Genomic DNA, 17,692 nt, shown 5'->3' on the forward strand with positions numbered 1-17,692 from the left:
ACACTTGTAAAAAATAACCTCTAGGAGCTCTAAGGGATCTTACATGAAATGCTGAATGCATTGCAGATGCAACAGCAGACCAGACAACTGTAGTGTGTCCTATGTATACAAAAGAATGAGAGATGGTTAATCTCTCAACTTAAGGCCATATCAACCACACATCAAACAGCAAAGGCAGAGCACAGTCAGCTCCAGCTAAAGAGATCAGGTAATCTTCCTTGCAATATTCTTATCACAGATCTCAGACCTCCTTCCAAAACTTGGGCAAATAAACTGCAAAGAGATATACACTATGTGATTAAAAGTATCCGGACATCCCACAAAACATATGTTTTTCATCTCCCAGCGTGTGTAGTGCCAACAATAAAATTCGGAGACAGTGGTGTTACGGTGTGGTCGTGTTTTTCATGGAGGGAGCTTGCACCCCTTGTTGTTTTGTGTGGCACTATCATAGCACAGGCTTACATTGATGTTTTAAGAACCTTCCTGCTTTCCACTGTTGAAGAGCAATTCGAGGATGGTGACTGCATCTTTCAACAGGATCAAGCACCTGTTCATAATGCACAGGGTGGAGTGGTTACACAACAGTAACATCCCAGCAATGGACTGGCCTGCACAGAGTCCTGACCTGAATCCTATAGAACACCTTTGGGACGTTTTACAACGCCGCCTTCGTGCCAGGCCTCAATGACTGACATCGATTCCTCTCCTCAGTGCAGTATTGTGTGAAGAATGGGCTGCCATTCCCCAAGAAATCTTCCACCACCTGATTGAACTTATGCCTGCGAGAGTGGAAGCTGTCGTCAAGGCTCAGGGTGGGCCAACACCACACTGAATTCCAGCATTACCGATGGAGGGTGCCACGAACTTGTAAGTCATTTTCAGCCAGTTGTCCGAACACTTTTGATCACATAGTGTATATTATCAAGTACTTTTGTCACAATATCTACCCAAAGGAGGAGTCAAGGCAATATAGCACACAAATGCAAGCTGAGGCCAGGACTCCTCCGCCTGTGCTTAAAGCACCAGAAACTGCTTTGTCCAACTGGGTACACTTTCAGAACACAGATTCCAGGACTCATTCAGGTTCGACTGCTACTCCAAATGGATACCCAAGCTCTGTCTCAAGCTCCAAGACCATGTAAACAGCATTTGGGCTAATGTGGTGGCACATCAAGCAGATGTAGCCCTTGGTATCTCTGCATCTAGATGGTTTCACCCATAATGACATGGATATCAGGTTGAGAGTTGTAAATCACATGAAGTACTCGTACTGCCCCATCACCAACACCACCTTTCATTCTGGGTGTCTTCACACGTGTCTGGAATATGAGATGGCAGAGCCACCATCTGTAGAAGCCCTAACCTGCAGAAGAAGCCACACCACTGTTAAGAGGGGTGGCAAGTAAGAGGGCAGGTGCATGATGTGTTCTACACAGAGAGAGATGCAGAATACTTATGGCATTGCCAGTGAACTCTCTGTCTCTGTCCCCACAGCACACATTCCAGTCCTTGTAATTGACCATGCAGGTGTTAATTGCCACCTCAGACCACTGTTTCTGCTCTGACTCATCATAGAAAAATTTATATGCTTAGGAAATTATTGCTGTTGCTTCTTGGTGTTACAGGCTCACTTGTCATGTTTGCTTGATGTCAGCCCTAATTAATGTTACAATGACTACATGGTTTCACCATAACTAAGTTAACATGAAAATTAACACAAATTGTTCTATGTGCACCCTGAACCACACACTGCCCGCCAATACAGCAGAGTGGTGCTATTGGCTGGTCCCTTTCACAGCGCACTCTCCCTGCCTCAGCACAACACTGTAATATCAGCAGGGAAACACCACCATTAGGCATCATTAACTTACCAGTACCACAGGCCACAATGATGCCAGGGACACTGCAACCATATCTAATACTTTTGGCAGGTCTGGAAAAGGGTGAGGTGGGTTATGGGACTAAAGTTGAATTGGCACATGAAGATCCATGACAGCTAGCAGTGCTGTTGGCAGTTTTCAGCTGAGAAGGGCAAACAGCTGCAGGTGAAAACAAAAGCCCTCTACAGAACTGTCAGAACACTGAGACACTGCCAAGTTCACAGTATCAAATTACATGATTGGTTGAGTCAGGCTGTGAAGCTGTTATGCTCAGCCCACTTCAGCTGACGGGTATCTTGTTAACACTGAACCAACAATAGTTGTTATGCCTACCGTTAATGGGTCGTGAGCCTGAAGTACTGTAGAGATCAATCATGTTACATTCTCCATATTTATGACATGTACTGTCCCATGGGCACATATCTTGAGCAAAGAATGATACTCCAAGTCTGTATGATACCACTTTTTCCTCCCGATTCAAGTGAGTTTTTTCTTACCATACATTTCCACTGATCAGGATGTCACGCCACTACACAAAGATTTCTTTAAGGGTTAACAACATGATAAATTTAATCTTATACTCCAAAATACTATGTCCTTAATTAGTAGCCAGCAAAAATAGTGATTCTTGCCAAAACAGGAACTTTTAAAAGCCAATGAACTTAACTGAACTTAGGTCAAGAAAACACTTCAAAAACATGACTGAAAAGTGAAGTCAGATGAAAAATAATTTTTAAGAGAACAAATTGTAGGCTTTTTCCCAAATTTTTTCTGGTACAACAGGCTGCATTCCAACTTCTCAGAATCAAAGATAATGCAAGGGCAACCAGTTGCACAATAAACAAATTAAGTCATTCTTTTCTGTGATTATATGAAATCCACTATCTATTTATGATTCCATAAAAAATCAGCATTACTAATGGTGTTAACAAGGACACTCTGCACTTTGTGTACCTCACAATAAAAACTTATAGCACAAAAAAATTTTTAAAACATAAAGGTTCCTTTAAAAATAATATTACACTGATCCGACAACACTTGTACACACAGGAGGGGTCAACAGAAGCGTCCGATCTTACCCGTCGGCTTTGACCCGTGACGTAAGCGTGTTGTGGTGTGTGACGTCATTACGGCGCGGAGTTTGATTTGCGATTGTGGCGTGTTTGTAGATGTATTGTTTTTGTTTGTCGTGCTCTCTGGTGGTGTTCATGGTTTTCGTTTGTTTCGTTTGTTTCGTGTGGTGGGGTCAGTTTTCTGTTGCTCAGGTGTTGGATTTGAAGCGGAATTTCTATTAGTGAGTTAATGGTTAATTTAATGCTCATTGCTGTACGTCGGGTGAGTTTGTTATTGAGTGTATTTGGTTGTGGTTTTTTGTTCAGGAATGGATATGAAAGACCGCCTTAACAGTGTTCGGTTGAGGGCGATGATGGGGGAGACAGCTTTAGAGCTGATTAAATTTCTTCAGCTATTTGGCTTAATTGCCGAGGTCGTGAAGTGCGGTGTGTGCCGTGAACCTATGAAATTGGTTAAAGTTCCGGACTCTCGGACCAGGGACGGATACATGTGGTGTTGCCGGAAAGATGGCGTATGGCGTTCTGTAAGGCGTGGTACCTGGTTCGAGAAGTCTAGATTGGCCATGCGTGAGATTGTGCTTATTACGTATTATTTTTGTTATAGTTGCGGGCAGAGTTTTTGCGCGTTTGAGACTGGTGTGAGTGAGAGGACTGTTTTAGACTGGTATTCCTTTTGTCGTGAGGTGTGTTCCGAATTTATTAAGTACAGGGGTAAGTTGGGTGGGCATGGGGTGGTTGTGGAGGTGGATGAGTCGCAGTTTGGTAAAAGGAAGTATGGGAGGGGGAAGTCTGTGGCTGGTCTTTGGGTGTGGGGGGCTGTTGTTCAGGGGGGTGGGGGTACTGAATGTGTTTTTAGGGTTGTGGAGGGGAGGTCGAAGCCTGAATTAGTGGGGTTAATTGAGGAGTATGTAGAGCCGGGGTCCACAGTAGTTTCAGATGCGTTTTCTTCATATAGGGGGTTGGGTGAGAGGGGATTTAATCATTTAGTAGTGAACCACAGTCTAGAGTTTAAGAATTATGATACTGGGGCTTGCACTAACACAATTGAGGGGATGTGGGGAGCGGTTAAGTCAGTTCTTGGGAGGGGGAAGAGGCGCTCTTCCAACCTTCAGTCTCATTTAGATGAGTACTGTTGGCGGAAGAGTGTCCCAGAGGGCTATTGCATTCTTCGGGTTTTTTTAAGGGCTGTGGGTAAAATGTATAGACCGAAAGTGGTTAGTTAGGGTGGGCTGGGTAGGTGGGTGGGTGGTTTATTTTGTTGTATAGTGTTTGTGTGTTGTATTTTGGAGTTGTGGGGGAGGGGGTTGACGTTTGGGTGGGTTGGGTTTTTATTTTAGTTCAGTATTTTTTCGTTGGTGTGTGTGTGTGTGTGTTTTTGTATGTGTGTGTGTGTGTGTGTGTGTGTGTGTGTGTGTGTGTGTGTGTGTGTGCGTGCGTGCGTGTGTGCATTTGTGTGTGATTGTGGTGGCCAATCTAGTTTGTGGAGCTGGAACTTTTTTGAGGTAAGTCCCTTTTTTTTTTGTTATTTATGTATGTTTTGTGTATTGGGTATAGGTTGGAAACATCCGATCTCACGCGTCGGCTTTGACCCGTGACGTAAGGGACCTACACATTGATCTGTAGCGTAGCCCTGAATACGAGGTTAGGTTGGGAGTTTTTTTTTGGAATGCGGCCGCGGCAGCGGCCGCCTATGATTCGAAAATATTGATTTGACACTAATGAACATGTATACGTAATATGAAGCAATTTGATGAACATATTGATCTGTAGCGTAGCCCACTTGAGGTTAGGTTGGGAGTTTTTTTTTTGGAATGCGGCCGCGGCAGCGGCCGCCTATGATTCGAAAATATTGATTTGACACTAATGAACATGTATACGTAATATGAAGCAATTTGATGAACATATTGATCTGTAGCGTAGCCCACTTGAGGTTAGTTGGGAGTATTTTTTTGGAATGCGGCCGCGGCAGCGGCCGCCTATGATTCGAAAATATTGATTTGACACTAATGAAGCCTGTGGGGGGATGGGGGGGCACTGCAGACTCCCCCCACCGCATAACGACACATGATGATCAAATTTTGAAAAAAAATGAAAAATTTTTTCCGTACCTGCTAAACTGCATAAGTGCCGATGTATGTAAGTGTAAGGGAAGCTTTCGTTTCTTAGTTTTCTATTGGGGGATGTGATCGGTAGGTTCTGTTGAGCTATATAGGTTAAGGGAAGTGTCCGATTATGGATAGGAATGTGTTTTTTGGTATTTGGTCAGTTTTGTGATGTTGATTTATTTCGTTGTTTTGCGTGGTTTTGAATGGCGGTCGGTGGCTACATTTCTGTATATTTAGTTTCTCCGCACCCAAAAACCCCTAATTTCCCACGCTTGTCCCGTTACAGTCATTAGGCTTTTTGTGAAACTTGTGTATTTCAGTGTTTACAATACGTATGCGATGTTTTTATATCCGCCATATTGGAATTGTTTATAGTCGTTTCCGCGGTATTTGTGACGTCATGGGTCAAAGCCGACGGGTAAGATCGGACGCTTCTGTATTTCCCACAGGAGTATCAGATACTGCTACATTAAAGTCATACAGGCCCAAAATTATGATCAGGTTATGATACATGTTTGACTCTTGCTGTCAAAGCTATTTTTAAGTAGTCAGAAATGAATGAAAAGAAAACTACAGTCTGATATGCCTAGTCCCTGTGCAGCCAGTGAAAAGCCCTCACCAAGCATTCACCATCACCTGATTCACCATAAACATTGAATCACACTGGATTTGCTGAGATTTTGTTACACTGCACCATTCCTTTTTTTTAAGGGCACAAAAAAACCAGGATCATACATGCCCATGGCAGAACTGTAGAACATAAAGACAAAGAGAGGAGTTAAAAATGACTACACGTTAATCCTAATCGACGGAAGAGAAGACAGCTAAAAACAGGGACTTGGAGAAAGGCCTATAAAATATGCCATAGGAAACAGAGGCCCTGAACTAAAAATTAAATGGCCTTCGTCATATTGCTACAACGGATAAAAAGTAAAATGCGGTTGACAGCCCATGTGTCATTCGCTAAAACAGCTAATAACTGAGATGGCAAACACAAACGAGAATGTAAGTGGTTGAGAAAAAGGCATTCCTTCAGCAAAAGACGGACTATCAAAGGTTGAGTGCAATGAATACAAAATGGTGGGGGAGCAGGGGAACACCACTTAAAAAATGGTGATGGCTAAAAAGACAGTGCCTGATATGCAACCTTGCTACAGTGGCAAGAGGGTCGATTGGAGGTCATCCAAGCCGCTGGAAGAGGCTTAATAACCAGGAGCTGGTTTCCGTAAAGGGAGGACCAGTGGTGATGCCAAAGTGACACTGCCTGCTGACGGACAGCAATACAGAGATCATTGGAGGGTATGTAAGAACTAGCGGGTTGAGGTACGAGAGACTGCAGCCTTGGCAGCAGCCTAGTTTCCTGTCAGACTGACATGACCAGGAACCCACATACATAGCACACTGGCTCCATCAAGAGTGAGCCAGTGACAGCTTTCCTGCACGGATGGACGGTCTACAGCACACAGAGGCTCTGAAGGACACTGAGAGATTTGGAGCAGATAACGCAATTGAAAAGCCTGTGCCGCCAGATGTACTGCATGGCCTGATACAGGGCAAAGAGCACTGCTGCAAATACTGAGCAGTGTTCCGGTAGCCACTAATGAAAAATGTAGGTGCCAATAATGAAGGCACACCTGACACCACAGTAAGTCTGAGATCCATCAGTGTACAAAAAGGTACTATTGCAAAATTCCATACAAGGCTGGAGTAGTGTCCTTAGGAAGTAAATTAAGGCCAAGTTGATCACAGGCCGCCGCACAAAGCCAAGGTGGTGAATGGTTTACACCCACCGGGAAAGTTGCAGGTATCATGCAGTTAAGATGACGGAGCAAGAGCCAAAAGCGAACTCCAAGAGATAACAGAGAAGAGGGAAGTTGTAATGTCTCTTGCAACGGTCTCTCCGCGATATTTTCAGAAATTTTATAAATTATATAACTCAGTACACATCTCGAAATATCTCTTCTTATCTTACCGATTATCAATGCAAAGTAGTTTCAAGCCCAATTATTCCTTGTAGTGTCCATTTACTTCATGGAATAGCTTCTCTGCTATCTAGCGGTCTCTCCGCGATATTTTCAGAAATTTTATAAATTATATAACTCAGTACATATCTCGAAATATCTCTTCTTATCTTACCGATTATCAATGCAAAGTAGTTTCAAGCCCAATTATTACTTGTAGCGCCCATTTACTCCATGGAATAGCTTCTCTGCTATCTATGTTTTCTCTTATGAAAAGAAGAGGGGGACTTCTTGCCGATTAGTCGTGAAAGAAGGATATATATGAATGTATTGTTGAGCTAGTCACCATCTTGATGAGATTCTGTATGAGAAGGAATTTAATACATGAACTAAACTAAAGTAAGTGTGTTCGCGTATTATTTAACTGATTATTATTGACAGTGTCTGCTTACTACGCTGTGTTGCACGGGATCAGTGGGGAACGTCTGATTTACACTGGACGAACCTGCCGTTTTGTATGCTCAAGATATCCAGTTACTTCAAATAAAGAGGCTAACACGGTCTTACCAGCAGATCTCCGGTCTTCCCCATGTGATCACCGAAAGTTAATAATTATTACAAATGTTTACAGGAGATCGACTGACAATTTTCGTCGCACCGAGACTTCGAAATTGCTTCACTGCCTTATGGAATTTAAGTTAAGCTCAATTTAATCAGGATAGAACAGTATTGAACTGTGTGAATGTGATAAGCCTGCTTTGTCAATGAAAATTCCCTTAATATACGCATGTTTTTACTATCCTGATCAGTGAAGCTAAACCAGGCCGGTGTGAGAGAGGTTTTTAAATTTTAGATCCCACACAAAAGATATTACATTTGGCGACTGTGACAGTATAGTATAGGAATATTTACAAAAGTAAGTGGAACTGTAGCTATCGCTGCTGTGAAGACTTACGGATTATCTGTCTACGCGATGATCACCAAAGAAGCTTGTGCGTGTGAAATAATATACATTCAGGGAGTGTTAGTCTCCAGTGAGAATGAGTTTACTGAAGCTATATGATCGAATGCGGCGCTTGCGTGTGAAGTTAGTGTTTGTAAACTGACAGTTCACAGGAGAACAAATGAACTGCGTTAGGAAATTAGAATCGATTGCTACTGTCCACAGATATAAAGACTCGCTGGTTTTTTTCTTTGCGCGAGCTAAATTCTATTCAAGAGAATTTAATTAACCAATTTAGTGTGTGTTTATAAAATTAGAGTTAATAAGAAAGTTCTTCATTGAATTTGTAATAATGTGTCATTTTCCAGTTGGATTTGTTTATTGTTACATTGCATTCATATATGTTCATGAGAAAATGCGGCATTTGGAGTATAAAAGAGAAAAATTAATTTCAGCTGGAGAGGTCATGCAGCAAGACTTAATTAAACGTTCTCTTTCAGAAAATTTTCATTTTAATCATGTATGAGTAACATATAATTTCTTTTGGAAATTGTTTCAAATAATAAAGTTTTTAATATTCTGACATGCTATCCACATTCGTACTTGAAACCAAATTAGGAAAGATTCAGATCTACTTCCACCTGAAAAATCCGACGAAAAAACAAATTAAATAAATAAATCATTGAAACCAGGATTAGAACCTTTCGGCTTACTCAAGAAGATGGATGAAATTATCCATGTTTTCAAAATTGTTTTCCGATCTGGAGTTGTGATATTATGCAACTACAGTATCGATTAAGACACCTAGGTGTGGAAAGTATAAGACGAATGGATTTTCCCATTCCTCAGATGGAAGATTGGATGGATCAGGTCCATATTTGAGTTCAAAATGAATCTGGAAAATTCGACTAACCCTTCTCTTCCAGGAATCTTTAATAGTTGACCATTCCTTAGACGAATTTCGATTGTTTCATGCCACAATCCTGAGTACCTGTTCCTGAGGTTCCTTCTGGTCTCTCAAATCCATTACGTCTCCTGTCAGGTACGCCAATGCGACGCCTGTCCTCCTGCCTTATGGAATTTAAGTTAAGCTCAATTTAATCAGGATAGAACAGTATTGAACTGTGTGAATGTGATAAGCCTGCTTTGTCAATGAAAATTCCCTTAATATACGCATGTTTTTACTATCCTGATCAGTGAAGCTAAATCAGGCCGGTGTGAGAGAGGTTTTTAAATTTTAGATCCCACACAAAACATATTACAAAGTCCCCCATACTGGCGACCAAAGGATTCATTGAAGAAGGAGGCATAGGATGGGTGGCCACGCAAGGCAGACAAACAGCATGCATATCTGCTGAGGAGAAAGTCACAGCGGTAGGACAGTGGTAGTTCGACAGCTTCTGCATACATGCTCTCAACAGACTAGTGTAAAAGGCACCAGTAGCCAAATGGATGCCACGATGATGGATAGTACTGATATGGCGTAAAGGGACGGACATGCAGATGCATAACCGAAACACCCTTAGTCTAGTTTTGAACAGCCAACCATTCCCTGTGTTATTTATAGTTTTCTTAACGGTTGTATATTGTTTAACTAATAAATTTTTAAATCTTTTGATGCAGATTTGTGTGCTGTAAACTTAAAATAGCTTTCATTGTTTTGTGATTTTTGCGTTATATATACCGTTAAAATTTAAATTTCTGGAAAGAGATATTTCCCTGTTTCTAAAAGTATGAAGCCTATATTTTGAACTATTCAACGCAACCATAAAAGAATGAGGAAAACTAAATTGCATATAGTTACAAATAAGCCATTATTCCACGAGTACAACTAATGTTAGCATAATTCATTATATATCAAACATACTGTAATTATCTTAAAGAAAATGCATATAAAGCAAAGTGGGTTTCACAGCATACTACTCTGTTTACATATAGTTATCTGCTAATTTTTTGTTAACTTGGAGGCTCAAGTCTGACGGTACCCCCTCCTCCTCTTTCCTTGTAGTGTCAAACAGGTAAGTGTGATGAAAGAAAGTATTATACTTATTAGTGTGAATACTGGTTTTGATCTGATGAATAGATCTTCAGAACTAAAAACTAATGGTGCACAATGGAGTTCATGCACAAAATATTTACAGTGACACAGATGTTGCTTTCTTTCATTATGCCAAAGTTATCCCACGACATCATGTCTTCAATTATGAAACTGATATGTAGTACAGGGCTATTACAAATGATTGAAGCGATTTCATAAATTCACTGTAGCTCCATTCATTGACATATGGTCACGACACACTACAGATACGTAGTAAAACTCATAAAGTTTTGTTCGGCTGAAGCCGCACTTCAGGTTTCTGCCGCCAGAGCGCTCGAGAGCGCAGTGAGACAAAATGGCGACAGGAGCCGAGAAAGCGTATGTTGAGCTTGAAATGCACTCACATCAGTCAGTCATAACAGTGCAACGACACTTCAGGACGAAGTTCAACAAAGATCCACCAACTGCTAACTCCATTCGGCGATGGTATGCGCAGTTTAAAGCTTCTGGATGCCTCTGTAAGGGGAAATCAACGGGTCGGCCTGCAGTGAGCGAAGAAACGATTGAACGCGTGCGGGCAAGTTTCACGCGTAGCCCGCGGAAGTCGACGAATAAAGCAAGCAGGGAGCTAAACGCACCACAGCCGGCGGTTTGGAAAATCTTACGGAAAAGTCTAAAGCAGAAGCCTTACCGTTTACAATTGCTACAAGCCCTGACACCCGATGACAAAGTCAAACGCTTTGAATTTTCGGCGCGGTTGCAACAGCTCATGGAAGACGATGCGTTCAGTGCGAAACTTGTTTTCAGTGATGAAGCAACATTTTTTCTTAATGGTGAAGTGAACAGACACAATGTGCGAATCTGGGCAGTAGAGAATCCTCACGCATTCGTGCAGCAAATTCGCAATTCACCAAAAGTTAACGTGTTTTGTGAAATCTCACAGTTTAAAGTTTACGACCCCTTTTTCTTCTGCAAAAAAAACGTTACAGGACACGTGTATCTGGACATGCTGGAAAATTGGCTCATGCCACAACTGGAGACCGACAGCGCCGACTTCATCTTTCAACAGGATGGTGCTCCACCGCACTTCCATCACGATGTTCGGCATTTCTTAAACAGAAGATTGGAAAACCGATGGATCGGTCGTGGTGGAGATCATGATCAGCAATTCATGTCATGGTCTCCACGCCCTCCCGACTTAACCCCATGCGATTTCTTTCTGTGGGGTTACGTGACAGATTCAGTGTTTAAACCTCCTCTACCAAGAAACGTGTCAGAACCGCGAGCTCGCATCAACGATGCTTTCGAACTCATTGATGGGGACATGCTGCGCCGAGTGTTGGAGGAACTTGATTATCGGCTTGATGTCTGCCGAATCACTAAAGGGGCACATATCGAACATTTGTGAATGCCTAAGAAAACTTTTTGAGTTTTTGTATGTGTGTGCAAAGCATTGTGAAAATATCTCAAATAATAAAGTTATTGTAGAGCTGTGAAATCGCTTCAATCATTTGTAATAACCCTGTATACATCTGGGTTGGGTAACAGGTTTTTTTTTTTTTTTTTTAATGAGTTGGAGGAACCAATAATTATACAAACGGAACAATGTTGTGGTAAGACACTGGTCTGTAGCACACTCCCAGGGTGTGGGTAGGGCATTGACAAACTTCACTCTACATTCAACACACAACATTAAGATAACATGTGAACCCTTCATCAATTATGAAAACTGAAAAGCAGTGACCTATCATAACTCTTGCTAAGTTGGTTGCAAATGCGACTATGCGCTCAATTGAAATCACTGTGTACTTAATTATATTTTCATTTGCGTGTGTATTAGTATCTAACTGCAATTAGCCTTTTAAGTTTAAAAGAGAGGCATCATCTTATGCGTACCTGAGTAGGGCAGTTCCGACCATTGACAGGAGAGTGGTGTGTTGGAGTGCTGTTGGTGGCACTACTGCCATGCATAGCAGCCACAAGATGGCTCTGTGATATACTCAACTGTCGTCGCAATAGTTGGTTTTGCTCTTCCATCTCACGCACACGTCCAGCCAATCGAGCCTCTCGGCCCGTAAATCCAAGCATGTTGCTGCTAGTATCCACTGATAAAACAGAATGCTTCATTAAGTGAATCGTTCCACAAGGAGCTCGAGGAAACAAGAAGGGAAGGACAGCGAAAAGAATGTGAGAAGAGAGTTTTCTTCATTCAGTGTTAGCCTTGACTGAATTTGTAAAATAATTCCAACTGTGGAAAAGATAGCAATCATTACTTCATTCCTTTGCACCACGTCCTTGGGTTCAGGAAGCTTGTTTCATGTAGAAAAATAAACTTGCAATAATCATTTCATCACTCAACTTCCCAGTAAATATTTTAGTGTAAAATATTGAGCTCAGTTGAAACTGGCCATCAGTTTTGATCTACATCATAATGGCATTGTAGCATGTGACATCAGATTATTGAAACAATCCAAGCTGACACTCATCATAGTGGCTGATGGGATTGGCTGGAAACGCAGGTTATTGTAGCTGACTAACCTGCAGGATAGCCAAAGGTCTACGTTATGTTGGAAGGATGCAGTTTAGTCAAGAGTTGGCAAAGCCAACAAATGTGGTGTTATGAGAATAACTAATTCTCTTAAAACATGTGCTTTATACACTTAAGATTTTAATGACTGGTTTAAGTCCACCCCTTTGACGATATGGATCAAAACATGTAGATGGCATCGACAGATTCAACATATCCAAATATTTCTTGGAACTAACTGTTTAGTTTGCGTACATACATACTAGACTATAGTGTGACGCTATTTCCTGTGGTAACATATCTCCAGTGTGTGGGTTCTCATGTCGCAATGAAGAATTTTATTCATCGTAGAAAGAAGCCATTCTGTAACCTATTCTTTGCGATAAAAAATGCAAAAAAGGATTATTTCAGCTCTCTAAACTATTTCTAAAGATCAAATGTTTGTATTTGTTAATAAATAAATTGATCAAATTGCCCATCTCTGCCAGAGAAATGAAGATATACAAATCAGAATACACGGTAAGAAACAAATTCAAACATAAGATACTATGGCTACAATATCAATGAGCCACAGATGAAGTCAGTCAACTCATATAAAGACCCGAGTGTAACAGTCTATGGAGATATGAAATGGAATAATCACACAGGCACAACATAGATAAAGCAGATTGTAGACATCAGTTCACCGGTAGAATACTGAGAAAATGCAATTAGTCTACAAAGAGGATGCTTATGAAATACTTGTGTGACCCATCTTATATTGCCTAAGTTTCAAAGGTACCAAATATGACAAATAGTGGACACTGAACATTTAAAAATGAGGGTATCACAAAAGGTCACGTATGGTGGAGAGTCACGAATTAGCAGATGCCTGAAGACCATTGCCAAGTATCCAACAAATGATTACTTATGAAATTTCAAGGAGCAGTATTCAGTAAGAAATCTGGGAATATATTTTATGTAGCACTCTTACAGAGATCGTAAGGGTAAGATCAGTCCATCAGTGCACATGAACGCACACAAGCAATGATTTAACTGAGCTCCATATACAAATGGAACAGGAAGAAACCCTAATACATGGTATACAGGGGAGTATCCCCTCCCATGCACTTCACTGTGTTATGCATTGTACATATGTAGAAACTTCGTTTTTGTCTGAAAGGCAAAAGACACTATGGGAACAGATATACTTCAGGTTGTCACAGAAAATTAAACTGGTGGTTCAGCACAACATGTAATTGAACATGGGAATGGTTCTACAACATAAACATGTCCTTCACATAACAAGAAGCTCCTCAATATTTCCATGTTTTTCTGAACAACAGTAAGTAACTGCTCAATAATTCTATCACATTGATTTACTGGACCTATAATTAGTAATATGTTTCTTTATGCAAATATTTGCTGCAGAATTGTCACTACCAACACCTGATGTCTAAGATTACTAAATGCAGGAGGAAAAAAAATCAAGTTACTTTCAAAAAGAAATGCTATTCTCCGTATAACATCTATCCCCAAATAAGCGGTAGTCAGCCTGGTACCTACTGCCCACCTTGCATGGTGGGCGGTAGGGATTCTTAAAATATATTCATTAGGTTTTCATAAAATTTTGACAAAGTACAATGTTACATAACTGCTATTATACAGTTTGAGTTGCTATAATTTTGTTTATAAATTTTGTATGGTAAAGTTACTTCCCTACGTTTACAAATCACCATTACTAAGGAACCAGTCGAGGATTAGAAAATTTTAGTAGTAACAGATATACAAAAGTTGGTGGTAGGTAAAAAAGGTTGACCACCTCTGGCTTAAATTTATTGTAAATTGGGCTATATGACCAATAGTTTCTGTTTTTTCAGACATGTCCAAAAGAACAGACACCATGTGGAATCCACTTATGTGACATTTATTATGTAAACTGAAGGTTAAAGGGTGGAGGAACGTAAAGAGAAGGAATTACTGGTGTCAGCTGCATTGCGACTTTATGCAGAATCCATGGCAACAAGTGAAAATGTGTGAAGGACACAGATTTGAGCCTGGGATCTCCTGCTTACTAGGCAGCTGCATTACCCACTGCACTAACTGGACACAGTGTTTACTGCAATTGTACGGACTATCTCGGTGCACCTCCTGACTAACCCACACTTCCACTTAGTGTCAGCTATCCAGTCCCTATCAATGTCCTCCATGCAGGCTACTTTGAGATTCCCACAGGATGCTGAATTTGTACATCCACAATGAAGGTGGTGGATTCATGGTCAATCAATTATATGAATGTGCGATGTCTCCATGTGGTGTCACCTAGCACTCTTATAACTGATTTGCCTCGGTGGGCAATGAATCCACCAGCTTCAGTGTGGATGCAAAATTATGTTTGGTCTCCTGCGGGAATTTCATAGTAGCCCAAATGAAGGACACGGGTGGAAACTGTGGACAGGTTGAGCTAGGTGGGAATGTGGGTTGGCTGGGAGTTGCGCCGAGATAGCCTGTGTAACTGCAATAAACACTGTGTCTGGATGGCACAGTGGCTAACTCAACTGCCTTGTACACAGGTGATACCCAGTTCGAATCTTGGTCCAGCACACATTTTCACTTGTTGCCGCTCATTCCAATGCAGCCAACATCTGTAATTCCTTCCTTTTCCTTTATCCCCCCCCCCCTCTACCTTCACTTTACATAATCAAACACACAGTATAAGTGACTGGATTATTTATGGGGGCATATCTGAGCTGGGCGTTAACAAGAATTAAATTCATCGGCGCAATAACTGCACAGTTCTGAGAAATGATAAATTCTTGAACCATTCATGTCAACAAACTACGGAGAACCCTAATGCTAACAATCTGAGCTATAACTACAGAGTTATTTAATAATTTGGAAGAATCAGTCATACAGCAGTGGGTCTATATTAATTCACATAAATGTAAAAAAAAATTAGGCCTACTGAGTTTCATCCTGTCAAGGAGATTCTGGAGTCAGATCGTACCAGCTCACATTCTATGCAGAAAACAAACACTTATAAAAACGCAAGAGTTCTCAGTGACATTATGCCAAACACACTGTTATTACAACAAATAAACTTGAGAAACGTACCATGATGATCGAAGTAAACGTAGTAGAGGACCAGACACGCAACAAGACCACCAAGTAGAAAGCTGCTCAACCAATGTCTAACCACGGAACAAGGAAAGGCATTTCGACGTCTTCGGCGAGCAATCCTGATTAATATGCAATCCTTCCTGTCCCGCTATCGCCCCTCTAAATCACAAAGCATTAATTGACAGAAAACGAGTACGCGACAGCTAATGCACTACCAACAAGTACATAAACACAAACAATGCCACCGTCGTAATTACCTTTCTGACGCGTTATCAAATTGAATGCGAACTACCTGCTGTTCGCTGTGTACTTCTCTCACCACCTTGAACACGAAAGGTGTTCACACACATAATTTTCTAATATATGCACTATATGTAATGACTACAGTTCACGCCTGAAACCTGGACTTTGTGAATTTTCTGCCAGAACAGCTCGTCACTACTGCCAAATGCGCAATTAAATAAGATAATTTCCTTATTTACTCGTACTCCTCATGATGCCAACGCAATTTCTCCGAGATCGGATAAACATCAAAATCACAACACAACGCTGTATATCCACAGAAGTAAACATCTAACCAAAGTCATTCACAATCACGTATGTCACACACCACCAATTGCGTGGTGTCTACTTATGTTCATGTGGAGTTCATACCTTTTAAAAATTGGAACTGCTGTCAACTGGTCCGAACCGGTGCACAAGTGCCTATTATTGCCCAGGGCATGATTCTATTTAATATACTCCGATAATTTAAAGGAAGGACCTCGTCACAAATCGTATCATATTGCTATCAAAAAAGTACTTGCAAAACGCAGACAGAAACCATGATGTGCTTCTACACACATACAGCTGGAACCTGAAACTCTTCTTGGGTGTCTGCTTTTTCTTTGTTACGTTCCTTTGTCTTTTCCTATTAAGCTGTTCAGCCATTCAGTTGGCCTACCCGTCGAAGCGAGGCACGGCTGGAACCCAGAAAACCCTCACTCTGTGCTGACCAGCAGGCAGAGTTGCTCGTATAAAATGTTAATTTTTCAGAAGCGTAGAGTAAGAATATGGCGTAAAGCTAATAAGCGATCATCTTGCAGAAGCCTCTGCAAGGACCTAGGGATGCTTAACTCACCTGCCAATACATGTACTTCCTTACGAGACTTGAGGTGAAGACAGAATTTAGTATGCATCCAGAAATTTACAACCGCAATACTAGAAGTGAAATACTTTTCATATCGACTATGCATGTCTTTCTAGGTACTGAATGGAATTTTTATTCTGATGCAACAGTCCATAACAGGTTGTCAATAGACATCAGACAGGAATTTGAAAATTCTCAGATACTGAAGAAACACTCCCAGTTAGCCACACCTACAGTCTGTTATCATACTTGGACTCAGGAATGTAAATTCCATGTATGTCTATTATTTGTATTATACAGATCCGAAATTTTTCAGTGTATAGAAAGATAACAGTACTCTGCATACTGCCACGTGAACAATTTGTTTAAAGTTTGAGGTTAAACCAGCTACTGTGCAGTATAGAAGGAGGAGAAGTGTAATTATTTTATATTATGCCTTAGCTGTTTAACTTCTTACATCCATTGATAATTACCATAGTTAGCAGTTTGAGTGGATTAGCGCTAGTCACAATTTGTTGTTAGTACACTTTATGGGGGTAGCCAGCAGTGGTTGATCTGTTTATGAGCAAATTGACTTGTTCCACATTCCTGGAGCCTCTCCTTCACTTTGGGATTTACGGAACACTGCATATGATTGAGAGTGATTTGTTGCAGATCTGAAGCGCAAAGATCGGGTTGCTAGTGCTTAATCACTTCGAGGATTCCATATTCTTCCCTGTAACACACCTACAAATATGTGATCTCAGCATCACTACATACACAACACAGTATTTTAACGACATAGAGAGCAACAGTCCCATACAGAAACACCATAATAAGGCGACAGAAATGGTGAGGTGAATTTATGCATGACTTGTGTGTTTCATCTTAGTATATTTCTTAAGTGTAGATAACCCCATACTGAATACGACGAACAATTGATATTAAACGTAAA

General features: G+C 41.0%; 1 protein-coding gene across 1 annotated transcript in view; it reads right to left on the reverse strand.

The window, feature by feature from the left end:
• Positions 1–16,194, reverse strand: part of LOC126094601 (xylosyl- and glucuronyltransferase LARGE1-like) — a 154,631-nt gene extending 138,437 nt beyond the window's left edge. The window contains exons 1-3 of the mRNA XM_049909074.1: positions 15,887–16,194; positions 15,624–15,788; positions 11,900–12,108 (exon numbers count right to left, since the gene is read on the reverse strand). Coding sequence (XP_049765031.1) covers positions 11,900–12,091 — 192 coding nt within the window. The 5' untranslated portion in view covers positions 12,092–12,108; positions 15,624–15,788; positions 15,887–16,194. The remainder of the gene's footprint in view (positions 1–11,899; positions 12,109–15,623; positions 15,789–15,886) is intronic.
• Positions 16,195–17,692: the final 1,498 nt, after the last annotated feature.

The sequence above is a fragment of the Schistocerca cancellata genome, chromosome 8, assembly GCF_023864275.1.
Source record: "Schistocerca cancellata isolate TAMUIC-IGC-003103 chromosome 8, iqSchCanc2.1, whole genome shotgun sequence".
NCBI classification, from domain to species: Eukaryota; Metazoa; Arthropoda; class Insecta; order Orthoptera; family Acrididae; genus Schistocerca; species Schistocerca cancellata.